At 45.0% G+C, this 13,131-nt stretch overlaps 2 protein-coding genes across 13 annotated transcripts; one reads left to right on the forward strand and one right to left on the reverse strand.

Moving 5' to 3' along the window:
• Positions 1-2,966: 2,966 nt before the first annotated feature.
• Positions 2,967-6,949, reverse strand: LOC100826969 (zinc transporter 7). The gene is made up of 4 exons (XM_003568718.4): positions 6,649-6,949; positions 5,878-6,530; positions 5,652-5,801; positions 2,967-3,548 (listed from the first exon to the last, which is right to left on the reverse strand). Exons 1-4 carry the CDS (start codon positions 6,704-6,706, stop codon positions 3,243-3,245), a joined length of 1,167 nt encoding a protein of 388 aa, XP_003568766.1. The 5' UTR covers positions 6,707-6,949; the 3' UTR covers positions 2,967-3,242.
• A 33-nt stretch (positions 6,950-6,982) lies between these two features.
• Positions 6,983-10,733, forward strand: LOC112270974. Of its 12 annotated transcripts, none has more exons than XR_002963702.1 (3): positions 6,983-9,419; positions 9,523-9,572; positions 10,319-10,733. XR_002963702.1 is itself a non-coding variant. In XM_024459774.1 (3 exons), exons 1-3 carry the CDS (start codon positions 7,649-7,651, stop codon positions 10,644-10,646), a joined length of 402 nt encoding a protein of 133 aa, XP_024315542.1. In that variant the 5' UTR covers positions 6,985-7,648; the 3' UTR covers positions 10,647-10,733. The 12 variants fall into 12 exon arrangements, 1 of the variants encoding a protein (XP_024315542.1); XR_002963701.1 differs by lacking the exon at positions 10,319-10,733 and adding an exon at positions 9,719-9,998; XR_002963707.1 differs by lacking the exons at positions 9,523-9,572; positions 10,319-10,733 and adding an exon at positions 9,719-9,998 and having other exon boundaries at positions 6,983-8,255; positions 8,336-8,400.
• Positions 10,734-13,131: the final 2,398 nt, after the last annotated feature.

Below are 13,131 nucleotides of genomic sequence, written 5' to 3' on the forward strand. Positions count from 1 at the left end.
ACTAGTGAGTCCGTGGTACGGCCTGGTACTAGTTGCTCGTAGTGTGCAGGACCGCAGGGAGCAGGCCTTTTGATTTCCTCTGGTTCCCCTTTTCTTTTGTTTCCTAGCGAATTACTAGATGACCGTACTTCAGGTTCAGGGTGGGTTTGTCATTGCATTGCAGGACTGGTGTACTCCGTCCTCCCGTGCTCCCTGACCAGTGGGGCCATGTTTTGCGACGTTTATTTACTCGAATGGGACAGTGTAGGAACCCTTTTCTTGGTGTACATACCATCAGATCGAAAATTAATCTGGTCACCGGCGCATGTTCGTTTTCTTTCAAATTTGAAGGCAAATTTAAATTTAAAGGGAAGTACTCGGTACTACTCCTAAGTAACTTTTATTATGGATTGGAGGACCGTGTACATCTTTATATCACGGCGAGTAGTAAAACACAGGAACACCCTGAATCATAAGAAATTTTAAAAAGGAAAAATAGGACCCTTAGTCCCACACATGCAGAGCGGCATCACAACCTGCATGAGACCGGGCCGGACCTTAGACATGTCCTTGGCTTGTGGTGTTAGAGCCTCTAGAAGCATCATCAGCAAATCTTTCCTATCTTCATAGCTAAATCGTGGCAGGATTGTGTGTATATAGACATTGTGGACAGAAATTTGGACGATGTCTAAATTTAGACAAGCATGCAGACTCAAGATGGCAATGGGGCCCCGAAACCTTAAAACACGGGGGTGTTTACCCCATTAGGAGACGGGTTTTGGTCAAATTCAATCCCTGCGGGTTTGCTTATGGTTCAAAGTGAAACCCAGCGGGTTTCACGGGTTCAAACCTGGTCGAGCACTTCCCAAACCCGGTACCTGTGAAACCCATGAAAACTCAATATGGCCCATAAAAATGGCACGATACAACCCATATTTCTACCCCAAATGGTGTTGTTATATGTGTGAAATGGTGATGTTATATGTGAGAACCATATAATGTTGTTATATGTGTGGAAAAAAAAATATTGCCTAAATTATATTGTTTTGTCTTATCTTGATCCTGAAACGGGTTGTTTTTCATTCATGTAGCTGCTGCAACTTTGACTTGGTGCTGAAATGCTGGCGGGTTCGGGTTCCCCGACGGGCATGAAAAATCGGATGGGGATGGGACCGGGAGAAAACTGAAACCCGCGACCGGGAACGGGGACGAGGACGGGCCTAGGATGAGGGTCACGGGGACGGGTTTGGCTAGCCACTACCTGGCGGGTTTGGTCCCCGTTGCCATACGGAATGCAGACAAGCTGTGGGAGCCTTACTTTGTACTTTTACTTTGTGCTTTAGTCGTCTAAATGCCACATAGACAATCATATACACAAGCTGCTGAGCATACTCTAACCATTAGGCTAAAGACTCTTTCACGATCATATTGAATTTAGAATATATGAATTGGTAGTAGAAGTTGTTTGATTGAACCAAAGGAAACATGTAGAAATATAGGATATTTTTTTCAGACCTCTTGCTAGAATTCTTATAGGATTAAAGTGTAGAAAACCAATTCATACAAATGCATTCCTTTGAACCAGAGTCTGCAAAAGAAATTCGCATGGGTTAGAACCCTACCCAAATCCTATAATAATCTTTTAATTCAAAGAAGCCTTGCATGTCCCTTGAGAGTATGGTATTGAGACGGAGTCGCAAAAAAAACATAAAAAAGAATAAGCAAAATAGACGATGAGAAGCCATGATTTTCTTAAGACTACACCTAATAATTCATGGGTGAAGAACAACTGCTAGATCTTATGGGATCAAACCACCAAAATTAACTCTAAAGGCACCGTCGAGACCTGTCCCTCCACCCTGAAGCCGTCTCATCTCTCATGTTGAACTGTCATCAGACGAGATATAGCCCTTGCTGTCAAGGGAGGGAACGTGCATCCCATAAGATTACCTTGGTGTGGCTGTCGCGAAACTAGTGTCGGTCTTTGCCATGGGAGGCGTGGAGTTAGTGTGAGCGTCACCACAAATATGAGCTAACTTGTGTTGTGTTTTTCCGAAAATAAATAAATCAAAGTTGTGTTTGAAAGTCTGCCTAGAAATTTCATAAAGTTCAGAAAAATTTGATATATAGTATCTGAAATTTGATGTACAACTTCTGAAAGTTAGTGTAAATTTTCTGAAAGTTAATCTTTTTTATCTAAAAGTTCACCAGAAAAGTTGGAAGTTCACAATAATTTGGTTACAGTTATTAAAATTGTTGTAAAATTTTGTAGTACTCTCTCCGTCCAACAAAGAATGTCTCAATTTTGACTAAATTTAAATGCATCTATACACTAAGTCATGTCTAGATACATCCAAATTTTGACAAACTTGAGACATTTTTTGTTGGACAGAGGGAGTACTAAATTTATTAAAGTTGGTTTACATTTCGGAAAGTTGGCGTGCAATTTCTTGGAAGTAAGTACAGTTTATGAATGTGTTGTGTGCAACATTATGAAATTGTTTACATATCTGATTACTACTGGAGTCATTATGTATGTATAAATATCGAACCATTCGAACAAGTAGTCGTTCATGGCTTTGTGAAAGAGACTCCAGTTCAGCACAACGAGGGATAGGAGATCGTTGAGATGGGTTCGTGTGTAATTTGCACCAATGGAGTAATCATGTTCTAGGTTCATGAAACATTTGTGTCAAAAGCTCATGTAAATATATTTTTTATACTAAGCTCACTGTGAAAATAAACCGTGGATGTACATTAAGACTAAAATACTTGTTCTTAAAGAGACCTAGTCCAGAGATCGCACTTGGACCGCAGTTGCAGATCGTGCAGAAGTGCAGATGCAGCAATTGTCTTTGTACTACAACAATTCAATATTTGGGTGTGTTGGTTCCATTGTCAAGTTGTGAATTGGTTTGCTTGTCAAGTTGTGAATTGTGATGGGATGGGGTCGGACGGTCAGTTACTCAATCAATTTTCAGCCCAAGTTTCGCAGATGCCCTGCAATTTATACCCGAGTAAACGCAACCAGATCACTCTTCACATAAGCAGCTGCTGTCGTGGTTTTCAGCAATGGGGCAGTAGCATTTACAAAGCCAAAAGTACATATACACAATGCCCCAGGTTTTCCACCAGCGCTGTCCCCTCTCATGCCCATAAAAAACAAGGGCATATTACCACAAGAACACATGCACACACATTAGTTCTATACATGTTGAAGGCAACATCTTTAGGACGCGACCGTCCGTTAAAATGCCTGTGGTTCAGGCCCAGATTGCAAGAGATGACATCGAGAGCGCGCCAAGGAACAGGGCGACATATGCCATCACCTGCTGCCGCGGCGTCCCCGTCATTTTCCCACCCAAGAAGTCGGCAGCGATGAGATCCACGAGCGCCATGTATATGAGTATGCCGGCTGACACGGAGTCAAGGATGCCTTCCACCACCAGAGCCCTGGGGCTATTGGCGTTGTAGAACGAGGCCAAACCAGCCCCAGCAGCAATACCCATAGGTGTTGTGATGGCAAAAAAGGATGCCATCATAGCTGCCGAAAGATTCTTAAATTGTGCCTGTTGGACGAAAAATTGGTGGTGTGTCAAATTCTATAATCCAGATGAGTAAAGTAACATACTATAAAGCCATCAAGAGAAATCAATGATGCAAAGTGCAAAAGAACAGTACAGTCAGTAGGTAACTCATATAAATCAAAGTAGCTGGCAGTTATAATCAAAATAATAGCAACATAACAATTTTACAAATATACCAATGAACATAAATAAAATAAGATATGACCACAACCAACAAGAGATACATGGCATGATAGTTTATTTTACTGAAATCAGCTGTCTGATATAGATATCAAGGGGTGAAAAAGTAACACAATAACAATATATTTGGAAACATCAATGGGGTAAGTTGGAATCATGTGGATGACACCTATGAGATCAGAACTCCGGATGTTGCATATACTGATATAACAGCAAGCTATTCAGAAGATATGCAAATGAACAGTGGAACACACGAAGGTGACTCACTTTTCCAGATATCATGTTAATCATTGAGTACAAAGCCAAAAGAGTTCAGAAGCAACAGTTGCTCCTGCTGAGTGAAAGCCACCTTAAACTGTGTGGAACTAAAATTTTTGAGAAGCATACTGATGCCAATAGGATTTAGTAGCAGTACCCACCTAATTATGTCGGACAGTTTCTTAGCTATGTGCATGCCTCGTCAGAAATAGCTATCGAAAATAACAGGAAAGTTTAATGCTTCAGTGAACTCGCTGAACTAGGAGTCAAATCATGCACATTAAAGGTAATCCACATGCAAGTTTATCTCCATGCTATCAAGTCTATAGTGATGCGCAAGGACTAAAAGTTTGACAAGGTGGTTAAAGAAACTGATTGTAGCATGAAAATTACACTCCCTCCGTTCTTAAATTCTTGTCGTTGTTTTAGTTCAAATTTATACTAAAACAGCGACACAAATTTAGGAACGGAGGTAGTAACTTTTACAACGTGGTGATAAAACATCCACAAATCAGGATTAAATTCAAATAGTTAGAGGTAGCTGGTTAGCTCATCCATCCAGTTAACAGAGGTGCCTTTCATGACCACATGGACTTAAATTCAACTAATGAAATTGCTGGATTTACCCCAGTTTAACAGCATCCAGGGGCGGATTAATTTCTCTTGCTACGGCAGCTGTAACTGGACCTCTGACAAGTGCTCCCTTCAATAGAGTACTCCTGCTTTTAGCCTCTTCATTTTTTTCAATCAATATTTGTCTTTCTACACTTCCAATGCAATTTTTATCATTGTGTTCATATTTTGACCTTCATTAATGTCCTGACGAAAGATAGGCAAAACAACCTTGTACTCACTTAAATTCTTGTGCCCAACACTAGAAAAACATCTATTTTGAAATAGACGGAGTATTATTTAATGAATACTTTCCCTCTGCTTCAAACTTAATGTATTTTAGAAATGGGAACGAGAATTAAGAGTGTGACTGAGATGTTAACATTTGCCTTCAATTATTTCTTTGTCCGTCTATTTATGCAACAAGGCATTAATTAATCTCTTTTCCCGCAACAGCGTTAATCCGAAAGCAAGACATCCACGCAAAAAAGGACTTAGGGACTGCAAGCATGAAGAAGAGCTAATTACCTATTTTCTTGATGGCATTGATGAATGGCTCAACAAGAACAAGATGACCAAACTGACCTAGATGTCTAGGAAAAGAAATAAAAAAAAAAAAAGGGCAGCCCGGTGCATGTAGCTCCCGCTTGCGCAGGGTCCGGGGAAGGGTCCGACCACTTTGGGGAAATACTTTTGATAAAAAAATTGAGTCTAGAAGGGAGGGGTATTTAGTTATTTTGATGTATTATTTGACTTGTAAATCTGGACATTTCCTTTTAGCCACTCAGAACTTGATGGTTCTGAAGTTCAAATTTCTGAATTTCAAGTTTGAAAAGTATAATTCTTTTCTGTTGCATGTGATGCTAGAATTGCCAACCGTAAATACTAAAATTCAGAGTGCATTTTTGAGGATATATCGACGAATTATATATAGATACAACAAAGTGCAAACAGTAGGAATTCTGTCATCATCTTGTGTAATTTTATTCCCATTGAAGTTGTCTCACAATCATGCAACTGAATTAAATTCCTCACCTGGGCAATGCATCCACCAAGCGCAAACCCCTCGAAGAACTGGTGGAACGAGAGCGCTGCCACCAGCGGCCTAATTGTGCAGGGGCTCCGTGATACCCCCAGCGAGAGGCCAATGATCACCGAGTGCGACACGATTCCCATCTCCAGTATCTACACGAAACAGAATCGGTAAAGAAATGCATTGCCGTTAAACAACAAGGTGAAACCGACAAATGAGATAAACCACCTGTGACACCACGACGGAGCGCACGTGCTCTGATACATCCCCCTCGCGGCCATCTGCCTGCACCAGCTCGTGACCGTGCGAGTGCGCGTGGGAATGGGAATGCGAGTGGGTTTGCAAGAGCGGCGCCTTGTGCTCATCGTCAGTAACTGTGACCACGGTGATGTCTTCGTCGCTAACGGTGGCAGAGGTGGACGCGGCGAGCGCGGCAGCGGCGTCGGCCTTGACACGAGCGACCTCGGCGCGGTGCTTGCGCTCGTAGAACCTGGTGACGACGAAGTCGAGCACGAGCGTGGCGAGGGCGGCGAGCATGGCGACGAACCCTGGGAACGGGAACCGGCGCCAGGGCGCGGCGGGGAGGCAAGGGTTGGAGAGCGCGTGCTCGGCGTCGTGCAGCATGTGGACGAACCCCGTGGCCAGGATCACGCCGGCCGCGAAGGCCTTGGCGGCGACGAACACGGCGCTGCCGGTCCGCACCGCGCGCCGCTTGCGGCCCACGAGCGGCAAGCCCACTCCCAGCACTCCGGCCACCAGAATCGCGGCCATGGCGATCCACTTGAGCCTCAGCGCCCCCGCGTCGTCCCGGCACGCCGCCCCCTCGGCCTTCTCCACCTCCTCCGCACAGCTCGCCGCCGACAGCGACGCCGCCATAAATCCTGCACGCACGCAAAAGCCAAGCCAACATCAAACCCCCGCGCCGAAGCAAATTGACACCGAAGGAAAACAGAATGCTTTCCTAGGGAACCACGAAAAGCAATCTACTGTAATACATACCGTTGCTTTTACTCAAGAACAGGCCGATGTTCCGGCGGAAGCCGCCAAGAACCGCCATGGGGCTGGCTGGAGAATTCCGAGCGAAACCGAATTCCTCGGGGACAAGAAAAAAAATCTAGGAAAGATCGATCGATTCTTTAACCACTTCGCCTACTTTTTCGCTGTGGTGGATGCCTCGCTCCCTTCGCACGTAAAAGCTCGCTGAGTGGAGAGGAGAAGGAAGGGCAGTCGAAGTCGTAGCGGTGGGGATGTCGTCATGGTGGCACTGCACCGAACAACTGCCATCCGGCGGACGCGATCCGTCGACGCCACCGCCGATTCCAAATTTGACGTATACAAAGGTCCTGTGTTTCTGACAAGTGGGTCCATGCGGGGTCTGAGTAAAAAAGCGCGAGACAAAAGCGGCTGTGTAAACCGGGTCCATGCACCTTCTCTTGCGCGGACCGTCGATTAAAGCGGTGTACGGCAGCGATGGGCCTATGAGGGCGTCGGGTTGTGATGGACCCTCTTCGGGGGCTTTTAATACTTCTGGTCCCACGTACAGAGGGGCCTGCCCTTGCCACGCGGTCGCGGATAAGACGAGACGCTGACATGCGGACCGTGTTTGGTTGGGCCTACTGGTCAGTGTTTGAACTGAGTTGGTAACTTATAATGACGTGTTGGTGACGGAGAAGGAGTCGTGGGGGAATGGAGAAATGATGTCGACATAGTGTGGTCAGAGGGATCGCGGCCCCGCTGTGGTCGATGGGGATTCCTTTAATTAGCATCCGTTTGGTCAGCTTATTGGGCTGGCACAGAGTGCCATCTAATGGGCATGGGCCCAACAGTAGTACAAGAATCCTCAGCTAGTTAAAGAAAAAACTATAAACGGGAACAGGAGTTGTTGTTCTGTCAAGAAAACCCTAGCCGTCGTTTTGAGTAAATTTCAATTTCCAGCGGTTCCTCTCGTTTCTCATGGCGATCTATCCTCTAGAGACGAGGGGAACCACGGATCAACGTCATGCGGCTTTTCAAAATCTACGAGGTTAGTTCAGATTATGCAAGCATATTATTCTGCAATTTTGTCAACGAATACATGGAGAAGCATCAAGATGCGAAGGATAAATCAAGAGAAGTTTATTTCGAACAACTACGACGAAGCTTTTAGTTTTGTTGAGTATCTTTATTATTTGTGTTCGTTCGTGTATCAATCTTATGTACTTTGTCTTTGAATCAATAAAGCCAGATCGTTGCTCTAAAAAAAAGTTAAAGATAAAACTACTAGTGAAGAGCATTCGCTCAACAAAAAAAAAACTGATCTACTCGCCCACGCTACGTCTGGCCTCGCTGCGCCGCCAAAACTCCGGCATGGAGCTCCTCGAAGCGGCCCTCACGGATTTCACTGGCACGCACAACTAATCGTAGCTGCCAGTAGTCCTCGGCTCCCACCGGCGCCTTCCCGCCATGGTCTCGAACCTGGTTTTGGCGGCGGCCACATGCGGGTGGCAGGCAACGGTGTCGTCCTATGAGCTGTCCCGGCCGGCTCTCCTCCGTTCCATCCTACTGCGGCGGTTTCCGAATCGATCTCTGCCACGGCCGCACCTAGTGTTGGGCAGCAAAAGTAGACTGTAATACCCTGAATTTTTATAAAGGTTAATTTCAGATTGGAACGAAAGAATTGACCAGAATTTGACTTTCCGAATCACAGGCCGTACGGAAAATCGAAGACCACGGTTAGATTCGTCTCGTCCAGTTGATCGAAATTGACTATAGGTTCGTCAATTTCGGAGCCCGGATCAATTTGCCGCAACACCCTTTATTTTCAGCCTTTAAGTGAATTTGGAATTAAAGAAAAAAAAAACCCAGCGTGCGGTGTGGAACTGAGTCGGAGAAGGATCGGGGACCTTGGTTTAATCCCCTGTTTTACTGCCCAAGGCCGAGAGCAACCCCAGCCGCCAACGCCTAGGGTTAGTTCGCCGTTGCCGCCGTCACGAGCTCGCCTCTGCTGCTGTCTGGTGACTGCCCTGCTGCTGGTGCCGCCGTGGTTGCAGTCCGCGCTGCTCGCCGTCGTTGGAGTCCTCGTTGGTCGCCGTCGCTACTGCCAGGTACGAGTTGGGCTGTTTCTCTGCCGCCTGGAAGTATTTTCCTCGCTCGCTGCAACTCGTTCCAGTGAATTGAATTGACAAGTTCTGCTCTAGCTGCTGTTGCCCGATTGAATCAACTGCTAGTTCAAGCCGCTGGTTGTTTAGCACCTGGAATTAGTACACTGCTGTTTAGCACCTGGAATTGTTGCTAGAAGCTGTGTGCATCGAATTGAGGTGGCTTGTTTGGTCAGCTTCAGCAGCATGTCAGGTTTTAGATGGATTGTTCTTTTAACCAGAAAGGCTATCAGTACATAACAAGTTTGGCAAGTCTGTACTTTTCTGTTTATTGGAAACAAGACACGAATCTGGTTTGGTTGGTCTTGGTAAAAGTAATAAAATGAGCAGATTGTGGCTTAAGTTTAAATGCCTTGTCCAGCCATGTTTAGTTGTCAGCTCTTTTTATTAAATCTTAGGATTTGAGTTGGTATTAAGACTTGCTTTACCCCACCGGTCCAGGAGTTTCGGGTATGAGGCATAAATCTGCAGATTAATTGTCCGTCCTATTTCGGGATTAAGGCAAGTACATGACGAGCCCCCTTTGACATTGTTTGCCAACGTTGTTTGGTTATCCGAGTTGATATTTGAATTCCTTGGGGTTTGTGCTATCGGAAGGTTTTGTTTTAAGCCAGGGCGGTGAGTAAGTTATAGGTAACTATTCCGGTGCGGTCGGTGAGTTAAGTTATTATGTAACTTTCTGGTGAGCTTGAGCTAAGTCGGTGAGTAATTCACTTGTTTAACTATTCCAATGCAGACGGTGAGAAAGTTAACGGTGAATATTCCAGAATGCTCCAATCAAAAAAAGTACAAAGTTTATAAAGAGTTTCATGGCTTTATTTTGGACAGTGTTTCAATATGATGAATGTTGTTATTTTGGCTCCATACTGTCCTTTGCTGAGTAACGATTACTCACTCTTGCTCTCTTGTTGTTTGTTTTATTTGGTTTTCAGGTACTCCGAGTAGTGGCATGCATGGGCGGGAGTAGCATCACTATGCACTGGACAGCACACATATCACATATTAAAGATTAAAGTTTTAGTTTCATACCTCCTGTTTTACTTGAGAAACAGCCAGCATAGAGAACCCTTTTGCATTCTCGTGTGAGATTTAGTCTTTGGTCGCTTATTGGTTACTTGTATTGGAGTATTTAGTTATTATGAACTTCGTGCATGTCTTTCTAGCTTCCTGGTTATATTTGAGAGATATTATAAATTGCCTGTTGTGGATGTCCATATAAACAAAGGAGACTTTGCCGAAAATTCTAGTTTTTTTTCCTAAGAGTTAGCTTTATTTGCATAGTGTAGTAATATTCCGGATAGGGTCGATGTACGGGGTGTTACAGTTGGTATCAGAGCCTAGGCTTTAGATCTCTGGAGTAGGTTACCTGGAAAAAAAATTGAACTAGGATTTAACAACTTAAAATTTTGACACACTGGTGCACAATAGGATGGGTTATTGGGTTATGCATTGCATTTTTATTACCATCCTCAGTTTTCATGTTTATGGACTTTCTTGATTAAACTTGTTCTTGATTTTGTGGTTTTGCTCAGAGCGATGCCACCGAGGCGTCGTGGTCGTGGTGGAGGTCGTGGAAACAATGGGGGCGGCGGTAGCGACGCAAATCAGCCTACTGGTAGCAGTCACGGAGATGCAGAAGCATCTGTGAGCCAATCTAGTGATCATGATGCCCCTGCTCCAACTATGACGCTCAGCAAGTGGTTGGCCATGCGCTTGGACACTTTTGATGGAACAGGGACACCCATGGAGGCATCAAGTTGGTTGCACACAATGGAGAAGTACATGGGTGCCTTAGTGATGACCCCGCAGGAAAGGGTTGTCTTTGTAGATTTTCAGCTAAAGGGTTTGGCTGATGTGTAACATCCCAATTTTCAAAACTCTTCATATGCATTGCATATCATAAGCATCATGTCACCCTTGCATTTAATCATTTTCAAAACCCTAAAATTTGTCCAGAAAACCCTTTTGCAAAGATGCCTTTATTTGATTTTGGGTTTTGATCTTGCTCTTGAGTATTTGCATTTTAACCCATGAGGGTATTGTGGTAAAAAGGGATTTAATGCATATATAGAGCTATCCCATAATTGGCTTTTAAGTATTTTGAAAAATAATTTGTTTCGATAGCCTAAGGGCCCTAAAAGCCATTTTATAGGCAAATATATTTTTAGATATTTTATTATGAGAAAATTCTTGTTTCAAAAGTTAAATCATATGAAAATATGATTTTTTTTGTTACATTTTATTTGGAGTGATTTGGAGCTTCGAATCAATTTTGAGGTTCAAAAACAGAAAATAGATAAAAGAAAAAGAAAAACCGAGGAAAACCGGTCAAACCGGACCGGACCGGACCAACCGGACCGGCTCAGCCCAGCCGGAGCCGCCCGCTCTCCCTGACCGGTGGGACCCCCGCGTCTTCTTCAACCTCCGACCGACAAATCCGGCCACGCACGCTCCGCGAACTGCCGACGATTCCACCTCCGATTTCTCCGCGCACGGGCCGTTTCCTCCAAATTCCTGCGCGTCACCTCGAAGCCCTCGAACTCCTCTACCAATTCCCTCAAACCGCTCGCCCAATTTCGCTTCGGTTAGGATTTAATTTCTCGCCGAAGTTCTTCACGGACGTCGTCGTTCTTCGCGTTTTGCCGTCGTTCCGGTGAGCTTCCGCCCGCGCCGACCCTCTCCCCTTCTTCCTCTCTCCAGCGCGTATGCCGTGACGCACTCGCTTTCGAGTTTGGCCGCCGTTGCCGCGCCGTCCTTGCGCCGCCGTCCACTGCCCGTCTTCCCCGCCTCCGGCCGCCTGCCCGCCCCGAGCCGCTCGCGCCGCTCCGCCTTCCGCCTGCCCGCGCGCCGCCTCCTCCCGCGCTGCCCCGAGCTGAGCTCCCCGCGCCCGCCGCCTGCGTGCCGACCGTGCCGCCGCTCGCGGCCCCGCGCCGCTCGCCCGCGCTGCCGCACCGCCCCGCGCCGCTCGCCGCCGCCGTCCGGCGAGCAAGCCCCGTCGGCCGGAACCCTAGATCCCGGCCTATCCCGCGCTGCCACGTGGCAAAGCATTTTGTTTTATTTTAATTCGGCCGAATTAGATAATGCATTTTTGCAGAAAAGTCCCTGTAACTTCAAAACCTCATATCTTTCAAACCGTTTGTCCAAAAATTGTGATCCGCACCTTTCTGGAATCGTCACAACGTGCAGAATTTTTGGCACTGTTTAATTTCAGTTTTGAACAACTTAGACAGTAGCTATTTACAGAATGGTTGAATATGGTTTAAATTTCAAATGAATTGTTTCAAAATAGTTTTTGAACATGTTATCTTGCTGTAAAATTATTTAAACTTGTTCTCTGTCCATTAGGACCAGAAAAGAAATTATTTTGTGTATAATCATGGCATGCAAGTTAAATATTGCTCTATGTTGCAAAAGCCGCACAATCTTTTGTTTTAAACCCTATCCATGTATCATGCATATTAATTACCACTTGATGTTGTATAATCTGTCCAAATCTTTTGAAAAACTTTTCAAAACAGAAACAAAACTTGTATTTTGGAAGTAACCTTTGTGTGCATCATCATGGCATATGCATCATGGCATGGCTTTTGTACTGAATGTTGTGTTTATTGTGTGTTTGTTTCTTTTATTTTAGATTGTGTGGAGTGTAATTCCTTGTTATTGCGAAGAGTGCGAGAACTATCACAACCTTGGAAAATGCAAGTTCACTTTGATCATATCCCATTATTATTGTTGTTTTAAAATACTTATGCATAGTGTTGTTGGTAGAGATGCATTGATAGGACTATTACTCGTACCTCTATGCTAGCTATAAATCTCAGGTAGTATAGTTTACCCTCGCCATTACCTTGCCACCAAATTGCCATCGATTGTAGTTGAATGCTAGGCTATGGCAGTATCGTGGGGGAAATTACTACATTATGATATTGTTATGCCTTTGGCGATATGAAATGTTTTATTAGATGTAAGGCAAAACAATTAATTCAATGAACCGTCCTGGGTGGGCTGCTTTGAAGATTTTGAGGATTAGCGGCGTCAGGTCCATTTGTATGGGTCCCTCTGAGTCGAGTTCCTGTGGATTCAGGAATGGATCGTCCATGGATGTCTCTCCCGTGGATTCGGTGAGCGCTTACGTTGCAAATGTGGAATGCCACCTGGGGTAATTGAGACTGGACTAGTTTCCTATTTAGAAGCTTCTAGTACAACCACAATGCTATATGGGCTCTGGCGAGACAAGAGTAAGTTGTATGAACCTAGACCCGAGGAATTGTACTGAGGTAGCCGTGTAGGGGGAGCGTGATTCTCTCGTGGTTTAGGGAATTACCTCTGAAAATCTCGTAATCGA

This window comes from Brachypodium distachyon, chromosome 2, assembly GCF_000005505.3.
Source record: "Brachypodium distachyon strain Bd21 chromosome 2, Brachypodium_distachyon_v3.0, whole genome shotgun sequence".
In the NCBI taxonomy this organism is placed as follows: domain Eukaryota; kingdom Viridiplantae; phylum Streptophyta; class Magnoliopsida; order Poales; family Poaceae; genus Brachypodium; species Brachypodium distachyon.